This window comes from Peromyscus leucopus, chromosome 11 (genome assembly GCF_004664715.2).
Source record: "Peromyscus leucopus breed LL Stock chromosome 11, UCI_PerLeu_2.1, whole genome shotgun sequence".
NCBI classification, from domain to species: domain Eukaryota; kingdom Metazoa; phylum Chordata; class Mammalia; order Rodentia; family Cricetidae; genus Peromyscus; species Peromyscus leucopus.
The window spans coordinates 24,090,196-24,107,496 of record NC_051072.1 but is presented as its reverse complement, the minus strand read 5'-3'; the positions used below and the strand labels follow the sequence as shown (position 1 = coordinate 24,107,496).

At 43.4% G+C, this 17,301-nt stretch overlaps 1 protein-coding gene across 1 annotated transcript in view; it reads right to left on the bottom strand.

Moving 5' to 3' along the window:
- The window catches only part of Slc1a3 (solute carrier family 1 member 3), a 79,438-nt gene extending 62,442 nt beyond the window's left edge, over positions 1–16,996 (bottom strand). The window contains 2 exon segments of the mRNA XM_028875610.2: positions 15,031–15,305; positions 16,832–16,996. Coding sequence (XP_028731443.1) covers positions 15,031–15,211 — 181 coding nt within the window. The 5' untranslated portion in view covers positions 15,212–15,305; positions 16,832–16,996.
- Between the last annotated feature and the right edge of the window lie 305 nt (positions 16,997–17,301).

Below are 17,301 nucleotides of genomic sequence, written 5' to 3'. Positions count from 1 at the left end.
TGGATCCTAAGAACACTGGTGCGTTTTTGCCTAAAGACAGGCTCTCACTTATAAAAACACTCCAGCAGGGACTCCAACAGGCATTCGGTGTTTCCCTGCAGAGGGCACACATGCATTTCTTCAGAAGACTGATATCATCTCACTTTCTAAATCAAGACAAAGTGGGCTTGTTTTTTAAGGCTCAATATGCACAAGTTAAGAGCATTAAGAACTTGCTGACATGTCAACTGTCAAAATCACGGAAAACTTGAAAAGGACAAAAAAAAAAAAAGTGAGAACGTGAGACACAGTTGAAGTTAGATGTAGATCAGATCACTCCGGTTAGCTTTTGGTGAATGTTGGTATTTGGAATAGCAACATTTTCCTAGAGATCTTTTTTACCCACAAACTCTTGGGCTGAATGGATTGGCAGACTGAAGCCTTCTAGCATTATTTCCCACAATGCAATATGCTCCGAGGCAGGAGCTAGAGCGGACAGGTGGAGTGCAAAGGCACAAAGGAACTCTGCTTTGCTGTGTTCTGTTGCTTAGAAACAAGTCTCAAGCCCCGGGCAGCTACACGTCAGCGTCTCTCAAAGCTGAGAAATCGATGGGTCTCCTTGCTGTTGTGCTTCTAGTGTGGGAGCACTGAGAATGCTTTATAGGTAGTGATGCTCTACTCTTGGTTAGTGATTGATGCTGGGATGCTAGGCCCAGCCATGCCTTTTATCTTCCTCCATGACCCTGGGCATGTCCTTAACCTCCTATGCTTTGATTACAATGTGTGTGTATACACATACATACATACATACATACATACATGTCTATATCCATCCATCTATCTATCTATCTATCTATCTATCTATCTATCTATCTATCTATCTATCTATCTATCTATCATCTATCTAAATGAAGGCTTCAGCTATCAACTCTTTGCCTGGATTGCTATAGTAAGTAACCTTCCAGCTGGTTTTCCTGCTTCTACTTAGCCTCCCTAGTAACTTGATGTCCAAAAAGGTCCCTTTAACATCTAAAGTAGGATGTCACTGATACCTCCCTCTGGTGGCATCAGACCCTTTTGAATTGACGGCTCTGTGGAATCAGGAAACTTCCTCCTACCCTCCTCTCCCTTGATTCTGTTTCCACCTTTGCCCCTCCATCGCTCTCCCATCACGTTGAATTAATCCCATCGATATGTTCTTTGTGAAGAAGTTTAGAAACAGGGAAAATTATGGGGATGTGGGAAGGGAGAAGATTCCCTTACCCTGGAGTTTGGCTGAAGCCTCCAAGAATCAAGCTAAGAATCAAGAATTCCAGCACAATTAGCATTTCCTTAAGGCTCCCCTCCCTTTCCTAGCCAAAAACCTACAATCTTCTAGATATCTCACTAGAAATTCTGTTTACAAAGCTGTCTCCCGAACCCCTTGGGCAAATCTAGTGGTCCCTGGCTTTACTCTACCAAATTACAATCCCATCCAAGACACCCCTGGAACCACCCTATGATCCCACTCACCAAATAGCAAAAAAGGAGAGGTTTTTAGCAACCCATTGAGGTATAACTTGAAAGTCACCAAAACAGAATATATGGCTAATGCTGAAAACATGCAACAGGGGGCTGGAGAGATAGCTCAGAGGTTAAGAGCATCGACTGCTCTTCCAGAGGTCCTGAGTTCAATTCCCAGCATCCACATGATGGCTCACAGCCATCTGTAATGAGACCTGGCGCCCTCTTCCGTATACATAATAAATAAATAAATCTTTAAAAAAAAAAAAAAAACCATGCAACAAACCAGCCTGCCGCCATCTCAGGCTTAAAAGCCATCTTCTAGTAAAGACAAGCTAGGTTCATTCCTCTTTATCACTAAACTTCTGTTTCTCAAGCACTGGGCTATGACCCACCTGTAACCTTAACTACAAATGGTTCTGTGCTGCCTGTTCCGGGAATGGCAACCATGTTCTTATTTCAAAATGTTGTTTACAGCCATCTTACATCCCTACTTTTGCTTCAAAAGGTTGTACGAGAACCTATGACTGCCTTGTGTTGCCCACATCACAACCACGCCTTTGTTTCAGGAGGGACTAACTTGCTATGCTTATGTTCTGCTCCTATAACCCCACCTATTTTGCCCACCAAATCCCCCATTTGGAAACCTCCTACCCCTGAGCTATAAAAGCCTTATCTTCCTCACATCCAATGCTGACCTCTCAAACCCCACCTTACAGGAAAGCAGTCCGTGTACATGAATTAAAAAAAAGCTTACTTCAATTAATTGCTTGCTTTAATTAATCTGATGATTTGGGTCGGTGGTCTTTCTCCTCCCATCCTTGGGATTAACATGTGTAATGGTGACTCTCCCTTAAGAAATTCATATTCACACTTTGTGTTTACAAATCTATGTTAAAAACACCTTTCATAAGTGGCAACTCTTCTTTGAGAAGCTTGCCCTATGCCATAGTGTGCTGTGTTCTTTCCCTGGCAACTTTCTTTCTATTTTAAGTGAACTCCAGCTCTGCTTCAGGCTGACTTGCAGATGGACTTTCTCCGCCCACCATTCTCAAATAACTGACGTGGAGACTCAATATTAATTATAAATGCTCGGCCGATGGCTCAGGCTTGTTACTAGCTAACCCATTCATATTAATCTACATTCTGCCACATGGCATTACCTCTCTTTCACCTTGCATCTCCTGTTTCTTCTCTGTGTCTCACTGGCGACTCCCCTGACTCTGCCCTTTTTCGTCCCAGTGTCCTTAGTCTGGTTTTCCCACCTAACCTTACTTATCCTGTCCAGCTATTGACCAGTCAACTCCTTTATTAAACCAATCAGAAGGTGCCTTGGCCAAAACACATGATGTACAAAAGGATCACGAAAGCCCTGAATCTTGGGTTTAACCTGAGTTGAGGTACTCCAAAATTAGGTGAACTCCACAGGCTCCTACTTGTGACAGTGTGGAAATGTGCCTCCATCCTCCTGATGTTGACACTCACTGGGATCCTCTATCGTCTAATACACTGTTCCCAGATAGTTAAGGGCTGTGTTTCCATTAAGGGCAATCTCCCCATGAAACCTACAGACTTTATCACTTCACTCTGATGAGGAGACTGGGTGTGGAAGAATAAATCATTTGTGTTGTAGTAAGCAACGCTGCAAAATGAGCTTCCAGACTGTTTCCCTGGAAGTCTTCAAATCATCTCACCAGAGTTCTTTTTTTTTTTTTTTTTAACCTGAAAAATGGGACAAGGGTAGGTAGATTGGAACAGGTGGTATCTAAGATCCTTTTGAGCTTTAAGATTCTCAGCTAAATGTTCCAGAGTTTAAAAGAACCATGCAAGTCCACATGTAAATCTTAGATATTTCACTTGAACTCAGCCTATTTCTTCTAATGAATTCTAATATCTTTCATAGTGCATTCATGCAAAAAAAAAGTTTCATCAATTTCACTACTACATTTAATTTTAATTTTTAATTTTACGTGTACAGGTATTTTGCCTGCATGTATGTCTCTGTACCACTTGAATGTCTGGCACACATGGAGGGCAGAAGAGAGCATCAGGTCTCCTGAAACTGGAGGTACATGTAGTTATGAACTGCCTTGTGGGTCCTGAGAACCGAACCCAGGTCCTCTTGAAGAGCAGTCAGTGCTCTTAACCACTGAGCCATCTGTCTAGTTCCCTATTATAGTTTTTATGGAGAAAATGCAACAAATAATTATTTGAATGGTCAAATAAATATTTCTATTTCAGGGTTTGTCTCTCAATCTGGAGAAGTCATAGGCCAAGTTAAGGCCAATCTGGTGAATCTGGTGGACATAAGGTCCCATTAGCTTGTTTTTACAAACGGGTCAAGGGTATCATGGTGAATTTACCTGGCCAAGAGTTCTGCTGGGCCCTTGTCCCTGATCTTTGTTTCAATTCAAACTTTCAGGCATTTCCTGCTAAGAAGCTTCTCTGCGTTGGAGGCAACCTCTCAGCTCTCCCCCACATCCTTCGGAGATTCGGGACCTGGCCTGGGTCACTCTTTTGTCCTTTGGTATTTCCTGTTGCTGAGATGCTCCACCATTAGTGCTCAGAGGAGACAGCTCAGGATGACTGAGGGATGACCAGGGTGCAGACACAGGTTTGGGTGGGGGACTGAGAGCAGTCGCAAAACCTTTCAGAAAGCCGGGAGGAGCGCTCTTCCTAAAAGCATACTAACAATCCTACGTGAGGTTAGGGATGAATGGAAGCACATGCTTACTCTGGGTTCAACTCCCAGCACCATGCCCTTCCCCCGACCCCCCCCCCCAAAAAAAAAAAAACTCAGTATGAAATGAAAATTTAATTTTCAAGTAATCAGAAGGGCCTTTTACATATTCAACACACTGCTGTTAAAAAAAAAAAAAAAAAAAAAACCCCTAAAATTTACTCTGAAAAACACAGCCAACACCATCAGAGTCTGTTGACTTCCTTGAGAAAGGTATTATTATGAGTGAGAAACTCAAAATGGGATTCAGGCAAAAGTTGCCGGTTCCTCATTGTGCCTTCTGCTCCCATGTCCTAAGCTTGCACACTCAGTGAGTCATTTCTACCCACTTCTGTTCCTTCAGAGTCTCCACTCATTCAAGTACAGGTGTCTCTGCCTGATACACATATTACAGCTTACTCCTTCTCTGACATTCAGTAAGACCTTCCAATACTAGATTCTCAGTCTCCTGGCACAAGGACCCTGAGAGTGTGTTTATGGGCTGGATGCCCCATCTAAGAGCCAGGACTGGCCTGGGAGGCAGTGGCTCTCATTTTTTTTAAGAGTCCGAATCCCAGATGCCTCTTCCAAAGCCCCTGCTGCTCAACACGCCCCCATCTGAACTTCTGTTAAATTGAAGGAGAGGTTTGCGGTCAGAAAGATTAAACACCGAAACCTTGCTCCATCCCTTTGGGTTTGATGTGAGGGTTGTATAGATGGTATGGGATAAGAACGTGCTTTAAAAGTTGAATGGCTCGTACAAATAAAAGCTTTGGGCATTTCATCTGAAACAAATCCGCATTGCGAAAGGAGACAGAATACCTGAGTTTGCTTAATTCTAGCCCCCAAATTGTGTTTTCTTTATATGGGTTTCTTTCTTTCTTTCTTTCTTTCTTTCTTTCTTTCTTTCTTTCTTTCTTTCTTTCTTTCTTTCTTTCTTTCTTTCTTTCTTTCTTTCTTTCTTTCTTTCTCTCTCTCTCTCCCCCTCCCTCCCTCTCTCTCTTTCTTTCTCTCTCTCTCTCTCTCTCTTTCTTTTTCTTTTGCCATACCTAAAGCTTCCCCCCTCTTAAATCTTGCAGTGATATCAGCAAGGAACTTAAAAGCAAAACAAAGACATACAGTTCAGAGAAGCAAACTGATATAACTTTATGGGACAGAAATTATACAGACTTATCAAAACTTCTTCAGACTCAGTAAGTTCATTTCTAAGGATATAATCTACACATCTATTTTACCAGCATGAAATAATAACACAATATTTACCCAATACAATATTATCCACCACATTGTTTTTACAATGATATATAAAGGTTAAAACAGTCCAAATGTCCATCAACTACGGATGCTTAAAAAATTATGGTACCCACATAAACCATAGCTCAGAGAGAATGAGGAACTTCTATGTGTCAGTAAGGAATAACATCCAAGATACAGGATAGAAAATAGAAAGTCAGAAAGCAAAATTTTTATACCATGCTATTATTTGTGTATAAGAGGAAAAAAACACTCCAGAATTATAAAAAAGAATAAGTATATTCTTATTTTTATGTTCACTAAATTTCTCTAAAGACATATGAGAAAGGTCTAAACCATGGAAACTCTCAACTCTGAAAACACTGAATTTGTTCCTATATTACCTCTTTCTTTCTTTCTTTCTTTTTTTTTTTTCTTTCTTTTTTTTTTTTTTTTTTTTTTTTTTTGGCTTTTCGAGACAGGGTTTCTCTGTGTAGCTTTGCACCTTTCCTGGAACTCACTCTGTAGCCCAGGCTGGCCTCGAACTCACAGAGATCCACCTGCCTCTGCCTCCCGAGTGCTGGGATTAAAGGCGTGCGCCGCCGCCGCCGCCGCCGCCACCACCGCCCGGCTACCTCTTTATTTCTAAGAAGCTGCTTTTTCCTTCTGAGTTGGTTTCTCCTGAGTTCTGCTTTAAATGGGTTCAATGAGGACTTTCCTTAGTTTGAACAGTAGAGAGAAAGGCTCTAGCTGGAGCTTGGTAAGTGGATCACTTGGACCAACATCTCTCTTTTTCTAGAGGTCAGGAACAGAATCTAGATCAACTCTGGACTTAGCTGCTGTTCTCGGCTCATGGGCTGCTTCATCACTGAGCCTTTCAACTAGAGGGACCACACGGGCCAACTTAAATTACAGGACCTCACCCAGCAAAGGCGGGATGCTCCGCCACCACCCGTCGACTTGTGAAAAGCACCGTGGCGGTGGAACTGACGGCATAGTAGGAGCTTTACTGAAGAAAGACGTTTTAGTTTGCTGGCAGTATTGTCTCATTTTCCCTAAACTTAAAAACGAAAGTCTAAGGAAGCAAAGAGGGATCAGCAGCAGCAGAAAGGGCAACTTTGATCACAGGCCTCTGAAAAGTTCCGTCTTGAGAGCCGGGCGTCGTGGCGCACGCCTTTCATCCCAGCACTCGGAGCAGAGCAGGCGGATCTTGTGAGTTCGAGCCAGCCTGGCTACCAAGTGAGCTCCAGGAAAGGCGCAAAGCTACACAGAGAAACCCTGTCTCGAAAAAACCATAAAGTTCCATCTTGACACCTTTACTTTCGAATTCGCCAACAAGAACAAAGGCAATCCCGGTCACAGGCCATCTCTAAAGAGACTCCTAAATCTTGATGCTTCTCCTTTCGCATTCACCAGTAAGCTGGAAACCCCAGCCAGTCTGTCAAACACAGGATCCCTGGAGGCTGTCCTTCTTGCTGTAATGATGGGCTTAAGGGATGAACAACATGGGCCACCCTTTCGGAGTGAGAAGGGTCAGAACTGCCCTTGTCTCTACCCTCATTAGGGATAATTGCGCCTCTTCTTACAAGGTTCTCTCACTAACAAAGCCCTGTCCTCAGTTGGTGGCCTGGAGGCCTAAGAAGGAGAACCTAAGAAGTCTCTTGGGAAGAGGAAGAATGGAGCTTGGCTTCTCTGGAGACAAGAACTCAGCCTTGAAATTCGAAACTCAATTGTGCGTCTCAATCTGCTGCTTCTAATTTCCTCTTGGATCCTTGATATGGTACACGAGGAAAAAGGGGAGCCCCTGCCTCAACCTATCTCTGGGTGTATCTTTCTCATCTAAACCTTCCTACTTGGCACTTTTATCCTTCTCTTTTTTTTATTTCAAAACTTCTTGAGTATCTCCCTTTCATTCTTTCGTATGTGAATAGTTCTTTAGGATATTTAACTTTTTTAGAACTGCAAGAACTAAAAATTACCTTTTTTAGTTTACATACATGAACGGAAGGCATTTTTGCTGTATAAATCTACTGAGTGACTCTGTATTCTTCCTTGGCCTGAGCAATAAGCTTGAAGAGCATACCTTTTGATTGGTCATAGCCATGTGACTACTCTTGGCCTAGAAAACAAGTTCCGGGCAATTTTGATAGCCCTAAACCTTGACATAAAACTCATATTTCTTACACTTAATGAGTCTAATGGCTAAACTTGCTGCTCTGAATGCTTTCTGTGTTTTCTCATCTCCTGGCAATAATACAGCCTCGCAGCTGCCAGACTGAATACCTGATGAATGATAACATCCCAGTGCTCTGTAAATACAGTGTACTCTCACACCTGGAATGTACGACTTGGAAAAGATGGCACTTAAACTCTGGTTGCCTCCCCTACACAACGTGGACTCTTTACAATCTTGTTTATATGAGTCCAGAAACAAAGACTCCCTATGTTCTATTACTGGATGGATGCATGCAGGTGGCTTTTGCAGTATGCTTCCTCCCATGTTCTTAAACCCTGGATAGGAAACATCTATCATCAGACACATGGCCAGATACATGATGACCTTCTAGAAGTCACAAGGAGATAAGGCTCGTTTTATTGGAGAAACTGGCTCCAGGGAGTAGGAAATCATCCGGCCCAGGAAAAGGGTTCTGCTGTGGTCAGTGTTGGTATGGAAATAAACACTGTTCCACACATCCTAATAATTTAGAGAAAGCTAAAGCATGCTTCAAATATTGTAACATAAGTGTTGGAAGTGGACATTAGTTCACGCTTAAGTGCTGAGGAGAAATGAGGCCAAGAGACTGATATTCAATCATCAAGTAAGTGTGTGGAGAGCAGGGGCTGTACCCAGGATCTTAAGGTTCTCAGTGTTTCTCAGCTGCATGCTAGAGATCTGCCAAAAGGAACCAGACTGTGGGTGGGCTGGCTCTGGCTTGCACTACTACAGAGAACACGCACATTGTAAACTGTAACCTGCTGAAAATGGAAGGCATTATGATTGCAGGTAATTGTTCTGACCATTTGATCACCCACTCAAAATGAAAATTTGAAACTGCATGCTCACTTTTCTCTATAGCTGAATTAACAACAAGGAAAACATAGCAAAGTAAAACCCGGAGATAATCTAAGAACATCAAGTCTTCAGCCTCCACTTCAAAATAACCTGACCCAACTCTCTGGGGAAGCAGTAACGTTTCTCTTGCAGCTCTGTTCCTCCCGTCAGCCCCAACTCTGATGAGCGGTAGACACAACAATACTAGAGAAAAGAAAGAGTGGGGTGTGTGTGAGAGGGCTAGTTCTCCCGTAGGCCTCAAGTGGCATGAACAAAACCCCAACTCTTGACCATGACACATTTATTAAAAGCACCATTCCCAGCAATGACCAGCTTTCCTGAGCCAGTCACCTCCTGCCAGGAGCTCCCTCCACTGGGTAGGCTGTGCTCTGATAACGGCTGCCTGGGGATTCTCTCGGGTTCTGCTCAAGAGGCCAGGGTGGAAAGGGTCAGATTGTGACTGGGTCACTCTCTGGCTTTCATTTCTGCCTCTCAAAGCCCTTTACAACTATCAAATCTCTTTCTACTCTCTTCTCCAGCCAAGGAAATCCGAACCACATCTCTTAAGCCTAAACCAGGTTAAATGTCTTCTTTCATCCCCATGCTTCATTCTCCTAAAGCCCTGGATCTGGCTTTTCTAGCCCACAAGACCTACCAAATCAGTGCATAATATGGATCTCTGCCATGGTAACGAGCAAGCAGAACACAGCTTTGCATTTCCCCTGGATACACTTCGGTCAAGTACATAGCAGAACCATTTAAGGTTTCACGGCTTGCGTGAGGCCAAACTTGGATACAGAACCAGGAAGAGAGCTTTTCTATGTAAAGAAACGGAGGCTTAGATCCAGAAACTGGGCTATAGAGTTAGGTTGTCTGAGTCCAGAAGCCAGAGCTCTGATCTCTGTTGCTCTTCACGGGACCATCAGGGCAAAGCTGGTGTCTTCCTGGAACACTTTGTGAGACTGCGGGACACAGAGATGCCTGCAGACGTTTGCAGCATTCTACCCTGATCATCTTTCTTCAGGTGGGCTTCTGAGTGCGTGCGTGCGTGCGTGCGTGCGTGCGTGCGTGCACGCGCGTGCACTCACTCCTTCCTCCCAATCCCTGCGTTACTTCTCTAGAGCAAGGACTGTAAATCATGGCTTCCTTCCCTACCCCTGTCCTCAGCCGGAAGAGCCTCTGATAAATGGCAGCATGGGTGCCTCTGGTAATGCCAGGGGAGGGCTGGCCAGGGTTATCATCCCTCCCAGCTCTCTGAAGTTCTGTTCGCACCTTCCAGAAGTGTTGAAGAAATCAAGGAACCTAAAACCTGTCTACTATTCTTTGGATTCCTGTTGTGCAGCCTGGCTGGAGAGCCGATAGCCAGGGCCTTCAGGAAGCAGAGCGACATCAGTATGGGTATCAGTCTGTGCCCACTCCACGACTCAAGCAGGTGGCAAGTGTGGCCTCACTAGCAGTCTCCTCGGGCCTCTAGCTGATGGTCAACGATGTTATATCCATATGGCTTACTCTGGTTAGCTAAGCCAGCCAACTTGAGCAGGGCCAGTGTCCGAGGCTCAGAATCCATGGCAGCATTTCTGAAAGATGACCACTTTCAGGCCCGAACGAAGGACCAAGCTTACACAGGATGATGGCCTGATGCACTAATTACTCATAATCCAAAGCCATCCCCATCCTCCACAAGGTCATAGGAATACCCTCCAAAAGTGAATCCCTTCCACTGTAGGATCCAGAAGGTGCATTCTGCCTCAGACTCAATGGGAGCCCAAATAGCTTATTATTAGTAGAACACACTCTGATTCCTGATCTTTCTCCTGTTTTCTAACCCTTGTATTCAACCACTTGGTCATCTAAGAATAAGGCCACCATCCTCTTTCATCTACTCATCGAGTCTCATGAATGACCTTTCTAATGACCTCAGTTTCTCCTCATTTCTCACATGGAGAACTCAGTGCAGGTCTTTAATCGACAGCAAAACAAGGATGAGCAATCCCTGAGAACAGGGACCAGAATCAGGACACAGAACTGGGTGTGCACACTCACATACACACACATATGCACGTGCGCACACACGCGTGTGCAAGTGAGCTCACACATGCGTGTGATGGGCTCTCTGATTCTTGAACCCAAGTGATCCTTTGGCTCCAGCATCCTGAATGCTGTGACCAGAGGTGTGTGTCACTATGTGTGCCTAGAATCCTCAGTAGGCATGTACACTTTGTGTCTGTGCTTTCGTTTCCTCATCTACAGAACAAGAGTAATAAAGGTGCTTCCCTCCTTGGGTTAGTGAGACATTGAAGCAAAGTTAATCCAGAGGAGGGTGTGGCGATCAGCATGAGAGGTGGCTGACATTGTTAGCTGAATCTCACTGTGATGAAAGCTGAAGACACCAAGCCTTGGAGGGATAATTAAGTACTTTGTTTAGGATTACATAGATGTAGAATAATATAACTACTGTAGGAATCCAGGTACATTTTTTTAAATCAAAAGCTCAAACTCATTTATTATTAATTTGGTACATTGAAGGGTTCCCAAAGGAGGTGTTATGAGAAAATGGAACCTCTGGGGTACCAGCAGGCAAAGAGGGCATCTACCATAACAAACTGTGCATGCTATCTTGTTTTAGAGGTTCAGATTACAAACTTCTCTATTACAACCTTTGGCTCTGCTATATTCCCCTTTCATCTGACTTTTATCCATCCTTCCCAGTAAACTACCCAAGATCTGGAAACCCACTGCAAAGCACAGGACCGATACACAACCTTCAGTGACGGTTAAATTGGTGAATAACATTGAATTCTTAAATAAGTAATTTAACTTATTACTTTAGTAGAGAGAAGGTAACAGTTGATAGTATAAGTGAGATACAAAATTCAAACTATACTAAAACTTAATCAGGGGAAAGTAATATCCCTTCCACCTAAGTCCCAGACACCCATCTCCCATCCCAAGAGGCATCCACAATGGCCACTTTCTGGAGATGTTATTGGATTACATTGAATTATTGTCTACTTAAGTTTATTGTCAAAAGAAGTTAGAAACATGGGAGGAAATGATTTATAAAAATATAGTCAACATATTTTCTTTTCTGAGAAGTCAATTTCTTTCAAACTCAGGTAAAGGCTATGCTGATGCCAGCTGTGTGTGTGTGTGTACATGTGTGTGTGTGTGTGTACATGTGTGTGTGTGTGTGTGTGTGTGTGTGTGTGTGTGTGTGTGTGTGTGTGTAGCTGCAGCAAGACCAGCAGTAAGTGAAGACGCTACTTGTACAAACTCCCTCAGGCCAAAGAGCTGTGTTGATCTAGGCATTGCTATGTTCAGGTTCCTGTCCCTTGCACTTAATCTCATGTGTTGTTCGAATCATGTGTTGAGGATCAGGCAAGTTTATTAGGGTACACGATATATCACCACACTCATGACACTTTACTACTGGTTATTTTGCCGTGAAAACACATTCCCTTGACACGGTCACATTCTGTGTCTTTCATAAGACAAAGAACTTTCCCTTTCTTTTAGCAAGATGCAAGGTCACTCTAACATAATCAACCACGATTGGGAATGACAAAGTGCTTTTTAGAGAAAGGGAAACAGCGACCCCTCTTTTTAGTGTGTTCTTTCTCTCAAACAAATGTGTGCCGTAGCCCAGGAAAATACACGCTGTCTAAGGCTTTCCTTACAAACCCTTCCGAAGGTACTTGGAGCTTGGTGCCATCTTCTACCACCCTGCCAATTCCCCCAGGTTATATGAGGTTTTGTCACAGCATGGCGCGCTCACATCTTGCCGCTGCTTAGAGATGACACCCAACTGCACGTGTTCATACTTGCAGATAGGATGATGAATTAACTACACTTCTCTGCTTTATTCTGGAGTCATGGATTCCCACGTCTCTATCCCTAGTCCATAATATTTTTGTCTAGTTTTCACATAAAAGGCATATTCACCTTATTTAAAAAAAAAAAAGACAAAACAAAACGTACTGGATAAACTTTTAAGTACCTCTTCCTGAGAACTGACAACGCCTAAGAACTCGGAAACTAAAACCTATGGTTATCAGTCAGGTTTTGGGGACATGACTTCTTTTTCACTTGCTAGCAGATGTCTTGACTCCTTCCCCCGTAAGAATTGATGTCCAGACATACTCCTTCCCCATTATTTTGTTTAGGGCTTATATAGACTTGGACTCCAATGACAAGGGGAGCCCTTGTTTCGGCTGGGTCCTCCGAAGAAGACACACCAAAAGATAACCAAAAGGCTTCTTCCTTTTCTCCTAGATCTGTTTGCTTATAAGCTGTCTGTTTGCTATTCAGGGCCTTTGGTGGAAGCTTGGTGGTCCCCCTGACTGTCAATGAGCTTTTTGTGTTTCTTTGTCAGTGCCTTCTTGCTGCTTCTAACTCCCCAGTTTCCACTAGCAAAGCCAACCACGAGGGCATCCAGCCAACTTATCTACCCCAGCCCCGCCAAGTCGGACTGCAGTTCTCACAAATCTGAGGAAGGGCCCCACTGGGCTAGGAAGTGAGCACGCTGGAGAAAACAGACCCTTAATTCCTGGCGTTTTCTTCTTGTTAGGAGCGATGCTATTTCTCTGTATTTAACAACTTCCTTCTCTATTATTCCGCCTCCCATGCTCATGTTCTACTCCTTTCCATTCCTTTATTCTTTAATGGAAATCTTTTTTGTCATACGGATTGGAGTCTTGTTTAGAACACCATTTTGAATAGCTCCTTCTGTTTCTCTTCAACCATACTGAGCTCCATACATATTATAGTCTTGCCAAGCAAGCGGTTATTTAATAATTGGGTGTGAGGGATGAGACTTAACTGTAGAAGCATGAACATTCTTTTCCTTGAGTTTAACTGAATCAGTCAAATGGTAGAGTGCTAATGCTCTATGGTTGCATCTAGCATGTAGCCTCACTGGCCCCCATACCATGGGACATTTCCCTTCTTAGCATTTCTCATACAAGTTGGTAGCCAGCAGAGCAAGGGTAAGATGGCTCTTCCCTTATGAGGACAGTGTCTGGCCCTAGACTGACTTTGCTTCCCTTCTCTAGCCTAGTGACTTTGGGCAAGCTGCTTGATCTCTTTGTGACCAGTTTCATCTGTAATATGAGGGTGTCTGTAGTATTATACCCGTCATCAGAAGTGAGAGCACACGAAACCCTCCCTGGCGAGACTGGTCTCATGCAAAGACTCTATTATGCTGTCTCTCGGCTTGACAACAACTGGGATTCGGGGCATAAAATAAGGCAAGAGTATCGCAGTTTGCATTGACTCCCAGGAGCAGGACACAGTGTTGACTCTTCTTCCTGGAATGGACTCATAGCTGGGAGCCTACTAGGAAAAGCCATCACTTCTCTGGCTCCATCAGGACATGCCCCTGGAGCATTTCTATAATCAATCAGAAACTCACTAATCAGCCATCCCTGAAAAGGGCCAGAGGTGCTAAAATGGGATAAATCTAAAGTTTATGACAAACTTTTCTCTCTGGCTGTATTTCTCTTTGTCTGCCATTCATAAAGTCCATTTCCTTGACAAAGTTATGTTATGTTTCTTAATTTTTATGAAGTCATTCATTCTTTAAAATTTATGGATTTCTTGGCTAATTACAAAGCAGCAATTAAAATTTGACATGAATGCCTTTTGGTGGCAAATTGGTAGAAACTTATTTTAGGATTTAGTATGCTGGTTTAGATGTTTCCAGCCTAAAGATGTCTACACTGGTTTGGAGAAAAATTCCAGAAACCTAGTTTTTTTTTTTTTTAATCTGTATTTTAAGGTAAGATCTGTGTCGTCTATAAGTAATAAACTAAAACTTCAAATAGCCATAAACCAAACAAACTGAAGTTTTATTAATACAGATTGCCGTCAACCATGCTAAATTAGTAAGGGACTGAAATATTTAAAAAGTGACGTAGCTAGCTATGGCAGCCTCTATGAGGCAATGAATGAAAGAGACCTGTGTTAACGGTTTCCCAATTTACCTTCCCAAGTCACTGAATGAGAGCGTGCAAACACAGGCCGACTTGACTTCCATTTTTAAGCCCGGGACACTAAGTTCAAGTCTGCACTAGCTAGGGTATAATTACTACTAGAGGTTCACGATTCATCTTGGGTTCACTAATTGTATAAATCAGTTCTAAGTAAAAGTGGCATTGTCTAAGGATTCTATTTTGGCCAGGTCTAGCCTGCTTATTTGTTTTTGTTAGTATTTAACTACTGGTGCCGAATGATTCAGTTATCACTCCTTTATCCTCACATGACTTGGGAAAGCGTTTATTTCTCTTATCTTATCCACACAATCAATGGATGCGCACAATGCTTACTGACAATTCTTTCTGATTAGCATATATATGACGCTCAGCAAACTGTTTTTTTTTTCTTGTGTGGGAGGAGGGCAGGGAACTTCTTCAAATGCAGGGGAGACCCTGAACTATCAATTTGAATACCTACAATCAGTCTCTCTGATAACACTCCCTGGCATTCAAGTGTCCCACAGAAACAGGATACAGGCTTTTGTAATTTGGGTTTTGTTCAGATGACTCACCCACAATGACCGCGGTGACAGTGAGCAGCACAAAAGCATTCCGAAACAGGTAACTTTTAACATCCTCCTTGGTGATGTTCTGGACTTTCTTCTTGGCCAAAAGTGTGCGCTTGCGGACTCCTTGCTGGAATCTCTCCATCCTGCCCCCCATCCTGGGCTCTTCTCCGTTGCTTTTTGTCATGTTTTATCTTTCCAGGAATACCGTGTCCTTTACTTCAGGGTCTTGAAATTGTCCCCAGAAAGTGAAATCTCCTCTTCAGTGTTAGAGAATACCACTAGAACAGGAGAGAAAGAGATAAAAGTTACAGCTTCCTGTGTTGAGAAATCAGTGTTGTCTCATGCCAAGGTGGGCACTGGGTTAAATTGAACTAGAAATCAAAGACTAGAGAGCTACAATATGAGGCTAGGTTGTGTTTATTTTATTGAACTATGTGTACAAAATGGACATACAATTAGAATAGATGGGCAAAAAATTGTGTTCCGATTTCCAATTTGCTCTTTCCCCTCAATGAGTGAGGGGTTTTTCAGAGTTGGACATGACCGAGCACCCACGTTTCCACTCAGTTCCTCAGCGCCTAGCCGAGTGCCTTCCACAACCCACGCACTCAATAAGTGCCCAACTGAGCTGAACACACAGAAAATTCCACTTGACAAGCACCTGTCTTGTATGTGGTTGAAGATATAACTATATCAATAAAAATAATTGAGATAATTGAGATATTGGCATGTGGCTATTGATAGATGTAGTGAATCTTTGGTTTTATTTATTAATTTCACTAAGAAAGAAATAGGAACAGATTAACTTGTAAATATGGTCATAAAAAGAACATATGTGCCCAGGGGACAGCAGAACTGACTTTGAGGCTTTTACAGGGTAACTTTTCCCATGAAATAAGCACATTGCCCTAGGCACATCTACAAATGATCAGAAATCATAATCCATTTCCATATTATTAGAAGCAAGAGCATAAAGCAACATTTGTGTTTATGGCAAACCCACATGTGACGGAGTCTTCTGGGGAGACCATCACTGCCGTCTCCCTATTTTGAAATTGAGGATTTCTCGAACAGATGAGGAGAGAATCCAGTTTTCATTCCAAACATTACAGCATGTGGTTTCTGGTTTCTTTAAAGTGCTCTTAGGTTATTCAAATACAAACGTCTAAACCACTTTCCTTGCTGGAAATCATGGGCTTCCTCCTGCTGCTGTGCAAGATTCTTAATCCCTAGTCTTTGGCGGTGATCAGTTTTGCCTGTGGACGTGTGTATCTGGCAAAGCCAGAGCCAGCGTGTGCGTCTGTGGGGGAGGCAGCTGCAAGCCAGACACTCGCTGGCTTTCGGCAAATGCAAAAGAAAGATTTAACAGTTTGACTTTTAAATAAAATTGCAGGTTGTGGTCATTGATAATAAGACCTGCAATGTGTTTAAGACTTTACACTAGATTAAAAGCTTAGAGAATGTGGAAGAGAGGGAGAGAGGAGAGGCCAGATTTTTTTTTTTTTTTAAATTAACAGTTCTGATGTCCTTAAACCGTCAGTTCCCCTTAAAATACACCAGCTCAATCTTGATTTCACTTCTAGAGCTCGGACCTCCTCTTACACCCCCCCCCCCCCCCAGTCCACCTTGAACCACTGGATTTCAAATCAAGAGCGGACTGGGCTTGGCCAGTTAGCACACGCTGGCGGCACTCGATCCCAGCAGGACCTTACCTACCAACATGGCTAGCTTTGCTCCGCCGCCCGGCGAACAGAAAAGTGGGACACGAAACTGAGCCCCGCGGGGTACCGGAGGCTGCGCTTACCTTTTCTGAGTCTGTGACGGGTGGAAGACACCCCAGGCAATGTCAAGGTGAGTTCCCCAGCAGGTAGCTCGGAGTAACAGCTGAGCGAGCGAGCGAGTGGCGGGGCAGGCTGGCCCTGACAACATGCATGTGCTCTGAAACCGCCACTTACTATCAGGCAACTTAAGAAAAGAGGCGGAGCCTGGGCTGGCGAAAGGGGGAGTGGGGAAATGGAAACAGCAGGGGGAGGAGGGTGAAGCCCGAGCTCTCCGGAATATTGATTAATCTTGGCACACCAGAAGCATGCTCGCTCGCTTTGTTTTGCTCCTTAGACCTCTTTCACGCTTTGTCAGTTCACTTTTATTAGAAATGCAAAATCAGAACCTGGAAAAAAAAATCGGAAACTAAAGCGCACACACACTTGGACGCTGGGAGTCCCGATTAGAACGTTTGGAAGACTTCTCCAAGGCCATATTTAATTACCTCACTTT